A 12,031-nucleotide genomic window follows, 5' to 3' on the forward strand; every position below is an offset into this window, starting at 1 on the left:
GGCTGCCTATGAGTGTGGACATTGACACTTCTGCTGCTGAAATTATGGTGTTGCTGCTGTGGCTGAGATGGCAAGGTCTTAGTTGTCAAGGGGGCATCATTTAATGCTAGATGACCTGAATTTGGCAGCTCTGGATGTTTATTCCCAGGTTTGATAAACAATCCAGGGATTTTTAATTCTTTAAAATGCGCATCAAGATATTTTTTGTTTCTTTTGATTAAAGACACAATCATTTAAAAAACTTGTCAAGTTGATGGCATTCCACCATCTGTGCTCAGGATCACAGAAATCTCATTCCTTGGTGGATGGTTGTGACTTATGAAAGAATGAACCAGTGCAAATCACTGACTGAATCGCTATGAACTTTGAATTGACTCGGCTTGCTTAGTGTAAATGGTTACATTCAAATTAATGTGGTAAATCAAGACAAAATCATGAAGTGTTTATTCTTCATAAATTGAATAGACTCAACTTGCATGGTATTAAGACAGCTTGAGGCTTTACTTCTTTAATAATCTCTACTCTACCTATAAAACTCTGACTAGTAAAGGCAGGCCATGCTAAAATATCATCCTTCTGCTCCTATCCAAACATTCCATCCTTACATTCCTCCTCATTCCACGTTATTATATGAGTTACTGTAGGTGCTCCTCAGTGACAACCAATTCTATCTGGAAGAGTAGGTAAAGCAGCTCTCCATATATTAATCTCACCATAGACAATAGACAGAGGGGCTGGGGAGGACAGAGAACAGAGGATGGAGGACAGGGGTGACTGTGTTGGTTGTCGTCATCTCAGAGGTAAGGACACAGAGCATCATAGTTTGGAATTTACTGAAAAAGAATTCAGTAAGATACCAATATAGTAGACTGGGAGGCTCTTCACTTCATATGTTTCTACTTTTACTGTAAGGTATAGTGCTATCAACATTTAGTTTGCTACAAATTGTGTTGCCTGGCAGATCTCCACAGAGTAGACCAGAAAGTTCAAAGCCTTAATATACTAATGCTTCCTAATGGATTAGATCTTCCCATCATTACCAGACACTAAGTTTAGTTTTAATTTCCTATTACTCATGGATATATAATACTATCAGAAGGATTAAAAAAAAATATATATATTTTCCTCCCTGTACCAAGTCCTTTTCCTTCAGTCAAGGTGAAAAGTAGGGTTACCTTGAGTCAGCAAGATAGACAGACAGGCACAAACCGCCAAACACACGAGTGGTGAAAGCAGCCACAATTATTACACTCAGCAGTTTGTGAGCTGAAAATGATGGAATGTGTTAACACAAAGTATATTCTCCTTCATTCCAATATAGTTCATGTCTATCAGTCTATGAATAAGGAATATAGAAAGGATTTGGTGCATAACATTACCTTTCTTGACAATAAATCTCTGATTTTTCTTGGTGTCTTTCTTCCAGTGCCCTTGGTCCAATCACATAAATACTTGATTTACATTATATTAGAGGTGATTTTACTTACTACTCATCTGATACGTACCAATGGGAAAACATTCTTACTCATTACATCTACGTTATGTTACCTGGGTGGTGTTGCTAAGGTAGGAACATCACAATCCTCTCATTCTACTAGCCGAGATACTGGAGTACCCTACTGCCCCGTCTGCGCGTTTCTTCGCCATACTAAAATTCCCCAGCAAAACTTGAGACCTTGCCAGCTTGCTTCAAAAACGCTATTAAAACGCCTCACGCAAGTTGGGAGGTGTTGTGTTGAACCCGCCTCACTAACCAAATCAGTCTCAATGCAGATAGCGGAGTGTTTTCTTCTCCTGAGGATTTAACAGAGTGAAAAGCAGAGTATCGCCTCATCTTATATTGAGAGTAGACCGTGAGTGAAAAGCAGAGTATCGCCTCATCTTGTATTGTGAGTAGACCGTGTAACCGTTGTGACCACTGACCAGTGAACATTCATTCCACTCACACTCACTCGTACAATTACTATATATAAAAAAATAATAAATAAATAATAATAAGTCTGTTCACTTTAGTCTGAGCCGTGAAGCCGAGCCTCATTTGAAAGGAGGCCGCTGATTGGCTGGCCCCCTCTCTCACTCACGTTGTGTTGAAAGGCTGCGTCGTGAATGCTTTGTGGTACATGCTTTTGTTTTATTCGTTATATCTCATCTTATACACATAACAGACAGTTTCTGTTGGTACCTTTACACTTAACAGTAAATGCAGAAGCTTTGATACTCGGGGAAAAACAATCAATAAGCAACTATAAAGAAGTTTTAGCGAGTTGAAGTGGAAAACTTTTCGCGACATCTTTATAACAAACACGGTTTACTTATCATCATATCCTTTGGATATATTTAAAGGAATGCTGTTATAAATTATTGCATTTCATAAAAGAATGTCTCCTGAACGGTATGCAACTTCCAAATTATAGTTAAAAGATAATGTAAGCGAAATGAGAATTATTTATGGGAAAGTATGACTCGCGAGGAAGGGCGCGGCGGAGTGCCGCCAGTGAAGACACACTGCTGGTTCACCTTGATCCAGTTATAACTGGATTACGCTCCCACCGCGACCACTCCTCCGTGCCCTTCCTCGCGAGTCATACTTTCCCATAAATAATACTCTATTTCGCTTACATTATCTTCTAACTATAATTTGATAGTTGCATTACCTTCAGGAGACATCCCTTGATGAAATGCAATAGTTTAAAGCAGCATTCCTTATAATATATACACAGAAAATGATGATAAATAAACTGTTATAAAGTTATCGCAATGCAGCCTTCACTTCAACTCGTCAAAACTTCTTTATTGTTGCATATTGCTATTATTTCCTTGAGTATCGAAAGTTCCGCATTCACTGCTCAGGCTAAAGGTACCAACAGAAATTATCTGTCATGTGCATGAGACAAGATATAAGGAATAAAACATAAACATGTACCACGAGAGCCGTCAGTACACAGCCTCTCAACACAGTGAGCGGGGAGCGTGCCAGCCAATCAGCTCTCGCCTTCCCTCCATCCTCACCTCCTGCCCTGGATACAGTATCGTGTCGTGCTGCCCACCGTCACTTGCCCGTCACCGCCAGTGACACCGTCTCATAAATAATTATGTAATTCGCTTACATTATCTTTTAACTATAATTTGGAAGTTGCATACCGTTCAGGAGACATTCTTTTATGAAATGCAATAATTAATAACAGCATTCCTTTAAATATATCCAAAGGATATGATGATAAGTAAACCGTGTTATAAAGATGTCGCGAAAAGTTTTCCACTTCAACTCGCTAAAACTTCTTTATAGTTGCTTATTGATTGTTTTTCCCCGAGTATCAAAGCTTCTGCATTTACTGTTAAGTGTAACGGTACGTACCAACAGAAACTGTCTGTTATGTGTATAAGATGAGATATAACGAATAAAACATAAGCATGTACCACAAAGCATTCACGACGCAGCCTTTCAACACAACGTGAGTGAGAGAGGGGGCCAGCCAATCAGCGGCCTCCTTTCAAATGAGGCTCGGCTTCACGGCTCAGACTAAGTGAACAGACTATACCTGGTGGTGAAATTTCCAATTTTTGTGTTGTATTCGTTATTATATGTTCTTATCATTTCTTGCATGTGTGGTTTACTATTGTGTGCATTGTGTTGGTGGCGGCATTCTTTGGTAGAGGAAAGGTAAAAAAAAGTAAAAATGTTTGCGAATGTCACATGCTACATTTCACGTACAAATCTAGGGTTTACGAACGCAATGTTTCACCAAAATTTTTGAGCGAATAATTTTCTTTGGTATTAATAATTTTACGTAGTATGAGTTCATCAATATCTAAGACAAAATATGAAGAAATAAGAAAAGTTTATAAATCCGGAGTAAATATTAAGAAGTATTTTGTAATTGTTATTATTATTATTATTATTATTATTATTATTATTATTATTATTATTATTATTATTATTATTATTATCAATTACTATTAACATTTCTCTCTCTCTCTCTCTCTCTCTCTCTCTCTCTCTCTCTCTCTCTCTCTCTCTCTCTCTCTCTTCATGCAGGTGAAAAGCCAAGCATTAGAACCCCCTGGAGACGCCCACGCCTGAACAGCAATGGTGAGTGGGCGGCTCATAACGTGTTAGACAGGACTGGTTATGGTCCACCCCATCTCCAGCAGGAAAGCGAGCGCGGCGGCGAGGAGTCCCGCTAAGAGAGGATGAAAGCTCCTTGCAGGTGGTCCAGGTTGAGGGGAATGAGGCCATCGCTCTTTCCTTTATCTTGTTCCTCCTCCTTCTCTCCCTGACGCTCTTCTCCTTCATCCTCAGAGCTCCAGTTGATGTATTCCTGTCACGTGATGACAAACAGTTTACTATATACTATGTGCTGGCTTCGTGTGTGTGTGTGTGTGTGTGTGTGTGTGTGTGTGTGTGTGTGTGTGTGTGTGTGTAATTCACCACGGTCGTGTGCTGGTCACCCAGCCAATCTTCCCCATTACGGAGCGAGCTCAGAGCTCATAGACCAATCTTCGGGTAGGACTGAGACCACAACACACTCCACGCACCGGGAAAGCGAGGCCACAACCCCTCGAGTTACATCCCGTACCTATTTATTGCTAGGTGAACATTAAGAGGCTTGCCCATTTGCCTCGCCGCCTCTGGGATTCGAACCCCGACCCTCTCGAGTGTGAGTCGAGCGTGCTAACCACTACACTACGCGGTGTGTGTGTGTGTGTGTGTGTGTGTGTGTGTGTGTGTGTGTGTGTCAATTTCGGTATCTTCACAAAATTGAGTTAGACATACACACACACACACACACACACAGGTGCTACAATGTAATGCATCATTGACTAGTTGATCAGCACAAAAGCAAACAACACTGCACACGTCATGGAATCAGCATGTCCCCGCCCCGACGAACACAGCATGTGCCGCGCCGTGCTGTGCCGTGCTGCGTTGCCTCAGCAGTGCCTCACCTTGCTGGTGGAGGCTTTCCTGAGGGAGGTGCTGAAGGAGTGAGGGATGAAGCCGCCCTCTCGTATCCAGTCGATCACCTGATCCACTTTAGCCTTCAGGGGCGAGCGTCGCTGCACCGCCATCACGATGTTGTTTGGGGCGAAGCACTCCTGACCCGCCAAACAGAGACAACCTTCACTAAGCTTATCCTCTCCTATTATCCATCATTAGCCTCTCCTATCCTCCACCATTACCTTCTATCCATCACCATTACCCTCTCCTATTATGCACCATTAGCCTCTCCTATCCTCCATCATTAGCCTCTCCTATTATCCACCATTAGCCTCTCCTATCCTCCACCATTAGCCTCTCCTATTATCCACCATTAGCCTCTCCTATTATCCACCATTAGCCTCTCCTATCCTTCGCCATTAGTCTCTCCTACCCACCGCCATTAGCCTCTTCTACCCATCACCATTAGCCTCTCCCATCCTGCACCACATCCTCTCTCTCTCTCTCTCTCTCTCTCTCTCTCTCTCAAACACACAAAAAACACACACACACACACACACACACACACACACACACACACACACACACACACCTTCATCACCCTCATGCGGGACTCGCCTCCCCTCGAGTATTTGATCTTAGCCACGAACTCCACGTAGCCTCGGTTCTCCACGAACATTGCCTCTCCAGCCAGCACTTTCTGGTACGCCTCCTGCTTCGACGATTGCTCCTCAAATTTCTTCGCCAGTGACTAGGAAGACAGCACGCCGACAACAGCCTTTTTACAGATCCGTGGTACAGTATTCAATCATCTACGTATGCGCTCATAAGAATCACAATAACTTCGTAGCCTTAACAACAACAATAACTTGCGTACATCAGTGATTTATTCAGCGAGACAAACGAAACGACAACAAATTGAATGATTATGGAAAACCTGCAACAAAGTGTGGAGAATGAACTGACCTTGACATTGGGGTCACTGGCCTCCTGTAGCTCCGTCATGAACAGCTCCCCGACCCCGGCCACCTTCAGGCTGGACTGTGACAGCTGTTCTAGGGTCTCGATGGAGGCAGGCAGCTTCTTCACCAGCAGGAAAGCCGTCAGGTTGGTGCTGTAGGCGATGGTGACGATCATGGTGTATACCCACAGGAACGCTACCAGAACCTGCGTGCCGGGTTGCCGAGGGAGGCGCACCTGTGCCTCGCGAAGATGCAAACCGAAGGTATACAACCAGCTGGGCGCCAGCCGTGCAGTATCGCCCGCACTCCGCCATTCGCCCCTGTCCCGGGAGAGGCCGCACTCATTGTCTGGCTTGCACTGTTCACGGAGAGCTGTCAGTCGTTCATCTTACGTCACTCCTGTCATTCGCACACTCTCACTTTCCATAACTAACCAAAGGAAAGCATATAACACAGAATCTTTAAAATTGAGCAGCAGCAATTCGTGCACCACAGACAGGCGCGGCACGGCGCACACTGCCCGGCCGCTAGGCTGGGGGAGGAGGGAGGGCCTGAGTCCATGAATCTGAAACACTCCGTGAACTTGTTCGTAGTTTCAGATTTGTCAGTTTTAAAGCACTGTAATGACGAGAAGTAGAGCAGAATTTGCAAGACAGATGGAATAACTGAGGTAGGCTACAAATATACTACACGAATACGAGTAGCCTATGTAGCTATTGTAATGAAGCGAGGGAGCGTGGTGGGCGGTAACGGGGCGGTGCCTGACCACCTTGCAGAGTACTTGGGTACGCTTCGAAGCTCCAATGTTTCCAGCCTGAATCGAAATCTTTGAAGGGAATCTCTCTCAGCTCCCAGACACTGAGGACACGAGCCAATGCCTGGCAATGCCCAAGGCTAGATCAGCCTTTATTAATCACTACACGGATCTTATAACTCGCAGTGAAACTGTGATCCGTATTAACACGAGCTAATAAACCTATCAAATAGTAATAAGTTATTGTAACAAAATGTACATTAATACTACCATCCACCGCCACAGCGCCGCCTGCCCCGCGTGCACGGACATCGATACAGGCGAGGCCATGTAATGTCTCCAGCTCGGCTTGGAGGCTATGACCGGCAAAGTTGGACAGGCAGCGGCGGTGGCGACGTTGGTGGTGGTGGCGGTGGATGGTTTACCCGGTGAGGAATGAGGGGCGGGGTGGTGACAGGAACAGCGGATGATACTTGACATAACTAGAATGAATTAAATGAAGGTAGTGTTTGTCTCTGCATTGTTACTCCAGGTGACTTAGTAAGCAGTACCTGTGGCGCGGTTAGTGTGTCATTCCTGCTTGCTGTGGGGTGTCACGTGACTTGCAGAGGAACAATCTTAACGATAATCAGACATGGTGGGTCAGAATCGTTGTCTACCTCTCTCGATGTATCTGTCTGCCCATCAACCCACCTATCTGTCTACCCATTATTATCTAGTTATCAATCTATCTATCTGCCTGTCAACTGATCTGTTTACCTGTAGATAATTACATGCAAAGTAAGTATAGTAGTGAGTGAGGATATCATATGTGATGGATTATCCTCACCACCACCACCACCACCACCACCACGCGTTACCATGAGCTGCCCAGGGCGGCGAGGAGGTGAAGCAGAGGACCGGACACCACCAGGCCCAGGAGTATGGCGACCCACGTGTCCCACTGGAAGGGGAAAGCCAGGGCCTGCCAGCGTGGTAGGGGCGGTTCTGCTCGGGCGAGGAAGCACGACGCCTGCACACACCACAAGCATGGAAGGTTTCTTAGCATCACTCACTCTACTTGAACATTTTCCATCATGTCACAAAAAATCAATGAAAACAATAAGATAATTAAGAAGAATAAGAACAAATGTAAAGTGAAGCATCTATTTCTTCCATTAAGGAAAAACAAGAAGAGGAAAAGGAGGATGAAAAGATGATGCTAATGGTTTTACTACCACTGTTACCACCACTACTACCATTACTACTACTACTACTACTACTACTACTACTACTACTACTACTACTACTACTACTACTACTACTATTACTACTACTTAATGATGATAATGACAAGAAGAGCGCTCACCTCCAGGTCGTAAGGCGCCGTGAATTCCACCACCTGTATGCGCCAGTAGGACAAGAACATATTGGCCACGCCGATGTCCGCCTCGTCCCGGTCCAGAAAACCCATAATGCCGTCCCAAGAACCGTCCTCCAACTGCCGCCCCCACAACTCCCCTGCCCCGCCACAGAAGATAGATAGATAGATAGATAGATATTGACCACAGTTACAGTTACATTTGAATACAATTACATAAGCGAATGAAAAGATAATGAAAACACTTTGACTCACTAACAAAAACTAGTAAAAGCGAAAAGAAACACTCGCCTCACTCACTCGCTCACTTACTCACTCACTGTCTACACCTAACAGTGCATATGCCCCGCCACACACTCGCCAGTCACACTCACTCACTCACTCACTCACTCATTCATTGTTGTCCACACCTAACAGCACATCTGCCACGCTACACACTCGCCTCACTCACTCTACTAACCTATCTCCTTTCCTCTTCCGTACCCTCGTATAACACACACACACACACACACACACACACACACACACACACACACACACTTAACCTTTTTTTATTTATACCATGTGGGCTTTTCACGGGAATTTCTGGGCTAAAGGGGATACTTTTTGGGGGGTAACTCTTATTTTAAAGCCCACCCGCTAGGAAACCGGTGCCCCGAGTGAGGAAGCCCAACCTACACTCGGACCGTGGACAGGATTCAAACCCGTGCACTTGGAGACCCCTCGGACCTCAAAGCATGCATGGTTCCACTGTACCACGGCGGCCCCTTCAGTACCATAACACGTTTCCTTATTCATTATGGTTACTATTTGATGATTTTACACAGATTCAGAAACTTATATGGAGGGATCAAAATAGTGAAGAGTCTGGCTATTAATCTTCTGACCTTCACAGACCCTTCCTAATATAAATAAAATCATCCAATCATACTCAAAACTCACAGTAAAGATGTGTCCCAATAATGAAAGGGTTAAAATAGTGAAGAGTCTGGCTATTAATCTTCTGACCACCATAGACCCTTCCTAATATAAATAAAATCATCCAATCATACTCAAAACTCGCGGTAAAAATGTGTCCCAATGATATAGGGGTTAACAGCACGTACCTGGCGGCGGCTCCTCATAGCGGACCGTGAAGTTCAATGTGTGAGCGAGCAGACCAATGGCGTCTATGTCCACGCCGTACCGCTCCAGCAGGGACCCGTCAGCCGCGCGCCGGTACATGATGCTCGGCTCCCACACGAACGTCACCACCTGGGACAGCGGAGCGGTATAGAGGGAAGGGGAGGGTGAGGCAGCGGTCCAGAAGGAAGGGGAGGATGAGACAGCGGTCCAGAAGGAAGAGAAGGGTGAGGCAGCTGTCCAGAGAGAAGGGATGGGTGAGACAGCGTTCCAGAGGGAAGGGGAAGGTGAGGCAGCGGTCCAGAGGGAAGGGTAGGGTGAAGCAGCAGTCCATAGGGAAGAGGAGGGTAAGGCAGCGGTCCAGAGGGAAAAGAAGGGTCAGACAGCGGTCCAGAGGGAAAAGAAGGGTCAGACAGCGGTCCAGAGGGAAAAGAAGGGTCAGACAGCGGTCCAGAGGGAAAAGAAGGGTCAGACAGCGGTCCAGAGGGAAAAGAAGGGTCAGACAGCGGTCCACAGGGAAAAGAGATGAATATTGACACTACTGAATGGACTCGAGCTTCAATTTCATTATACCTCAATTAATTTCATCCCATTCAATTGGTTTTCTTTTCATTATCAAGACTCATCATCCAAGCAGCGAGTGGCGGACAGTGCGAAGAGCGCACACCCACACCACACACCACCACCATTCACTGTCTCACTGTCTCACTGTCTGCTGGTGGTGTTTTGCGTCTACAGTCTAGCTGCCACTCTAGCACAACACACTCACAGGTTAACAACCCACCCTGAGCAAGGCGCCACGCAGGTCAGACAGCTTGTCGGGGAACAGGCCCACGTCTGAGGTGAAGGAGTGTCGCAGCCAGGTGGTGACGGGCAGCAGCCCCTTGGCCCAGTACTGCTGGTTCATGTACACCCGCCACTCTCCCGCCGCCTCACTCTAACACAACAACACTCCAACTCAAACCTAAAATACTCCCTTACGCTATCTGAAGTTATTGATTTTTTTTTTTTTCATTTTGAAGAAGAGACAAAAGTGATAAATAAACATGTTTTACAACACATGATGGTGAATAGCAACTTTGCAATTTTGTTTATTGTTCAGTAAAATTTTGGAGGTAAAGTTTTAAGTCTGCAATGTCAACCATCAATAGTCTGAGTGAATAAGGAGGGGCAACTTGAAGTGTGGCTCAGCGTCGTGTGGCTTGGAAGGGCGTGAGGCGCCTGTACCTGCACGGCGCCCACCAGATGCTGCGTCTTCCTGCCTTTGTCCGTCTTGGTGAGTTGCAGCAGGTGAGGCAACGACCCTCCCACCACCACGTACCTGAGGAGACTACACTCATCACTCACCGCCGCTCGCCATACTCTCCGACGCTCTTGAGAACCAGCATTCAAGTGGGCTTTTTTTGAAAATATTGGCTGGCTCTCTCTCCTACATAAACACACACACACACACACTCACACTCACCACCGCAGGCCTGGCGAGCGCCGCACCACCGCAGCAGTCCACCACGCACGGCTTACCCACTCAGCAAACTCTGAGCGTGCACTCACACTGACAACCATCCAGTGACTGACCTGTGCTCGTTTCAGCACAGCAGGATACACTGGTGTGTTAAAAAACGCAAACCAGTCAGCACTCAGCACTCAGCACTCCTCTGACAACACAAACAATAAGAACTTGCTTTCACTGCTGGCAAAGCATCAGTGAATGCCAGAAAAAGGAATGATTACTTGGATCACAGAAATGAAAGGTGACAAAATATTTGCCTCCAGTAAAGGCGCAGACAGGCTTGGCGTTGACATACGTACAGTACGTACACTATAGGCTTACGTACTTGCCGTCGTAGTCCCAGACATCGCGGTGCATGTCGGCGAAGGCAAGCAGCGGCAGCGGGTCGTGGAGCAGCAGTAGGTACCCTCGGCAGCCTGGCGACGCCCACACCGCCCTCAGCAGGTCCTCCGCTTCTCTCACCTCCAGCACCTGACGCAGCGAGACTCAATGTCACTCTGGCATTGAACATACAGGAGGAGGAGGAGAAATGTTCAATGCGAGCTGTAATGGCAACACAACAACACAGTTATTCCCGCCAAAGAAGAATGATGGGGTGATGGTAGCACAGACTGCTGCTACTGCTGACGATGATCATAATGATTATGGAGGTAATGTTGTTGATGGTGGTGTTGGCGGCGGTGGTGGTGGTGGTGGTGGTGGTTGTAGTACGGGAATACCGCCGGCATTGTCCATCACCTGTGAACAAACTCTAGGCGTGTAAGGAGTGCATGAGGCCTCACCTGACGCACGTTGTCCAGCAGCAGCAGGTGACGCAGGATGGCGGGGTCGCTGTAGCCTCCGTCGTAAGCTATTACCAGCTCACACTCCCGCAGCTCCTGCCTCACTAACGCCATCAGCATCCCGCTTAGGGACTCAGTGGCCTCGCTGTACCCGTCCGCTCCATCCACTGCCTTCATAACCACCGCCCTCCCTCCTGCCTGCTGCTGTTGCTGCTGCTGCTGCTGCTGCTGCTGTACAGGCTGCATGTGTTGTCCGCTACTCCCAACCACTCGCCTGGGCTCCAGAACAGCGTGCATCAAAGCCTCTTGTTGCTGCATCTCCCTGACAAGTCTTGTTGAATTATGTGTACCTGACGACCGCTTAGCTCGTTGCGGTCTCACCTCCGTACCAGCTGACATCCCGAGTCCCTGTCGCGTCACGGCGCTGGCCCGCCACGCGCCCTGTGTCAGTGGTGTGGCGGGACGCGAGGTCTGTGTCGATGCAGACACCGACGAGACTTGTACTGGTATTGAAGCAAGTGTTTCGTGCCATCTTGCATCAGGGGTAGCGGCCAATCCCACGCCCACCCAACCAATCCCATCTAGTGCCATCCATGCCATCC

The 12,031-nt window shown here is 46.7% G+C and overlaps 1 protein-coding gene across 1 annotated transcript; it reads right to left on the reverse strand.

The window, feature by feature from the left end:
- Positions 1-3,985: 3,985 nt before the first annotated feature.
- Positions 3,986-12,020, reverse strand: LOC123505714 (ionotropic receptor 21a-like). The gene is made up of 11 exons (XM_045257363.1): positions 11,430-12,020; positions 10,973-11,118; positions 10,365-10,458; positions 9,922-10,074; positions 9,122-9,269; positions 8,004-8,155; positions 7,516-7,667; positions 5,906-6,221; positions 5,532-5,690; positions 4,948-5,097; positions 3,986-4,319 (listed from the first exon to the last, which is right to left on the reverse strand). The coding sequence occupies exons 1-11, from the start codon at positions 12,018-12,020 to the stop codon at positions 4,182-4,184; spliced, it is 2,199 nt and encodes a 732-aa protein (XP_045113298.1). The 3' UTR covers positions 3,986-4,181.
- Between the last annotated feature and the right edge of the window lie 11 nt (positions 12,021-12,031).

This window comes from Portunus trituberculatus, chromosome 18, assembly GCF_017591435.1.
Source record: "Portunus trituberculatus isolate SZX2019 chromosome 18, ASM1759143v1, whole genome shotgun sequence".
NCBI classification, from domain to species: domain Eukaryota; kingdom Metazoa; phylum Arthropoda; class Malacostraca; order Decapoda; family Portunidae; genus Portunus; species Portunus trituberculatus.

Bases quoted from the DNA above. Each gene is read 5' to 3' on its own strand.
- LOC123505714 (XM_045257363.1), bottom strand. From the start codon at position 12,020: ATGGCACTAGATGGGATTGGTTGGGTGGGCGTGGGATTGGCCGCTACC. The intron at 10,459-10,972 runs GTACGTAAGCCT...TAGTCTCCTCAG, and splicing joins GTCTGGGACTACGACGGCAA to GTACGTGGTGGTGGGAGGGT. The intron at 4,320-4,947 runs GTGAGGCACTGC...ATCACGTGACAG, and splicing joins GGAAAGCCTCCACCAGCAAG to GAATACATCAACTGGAGCTC.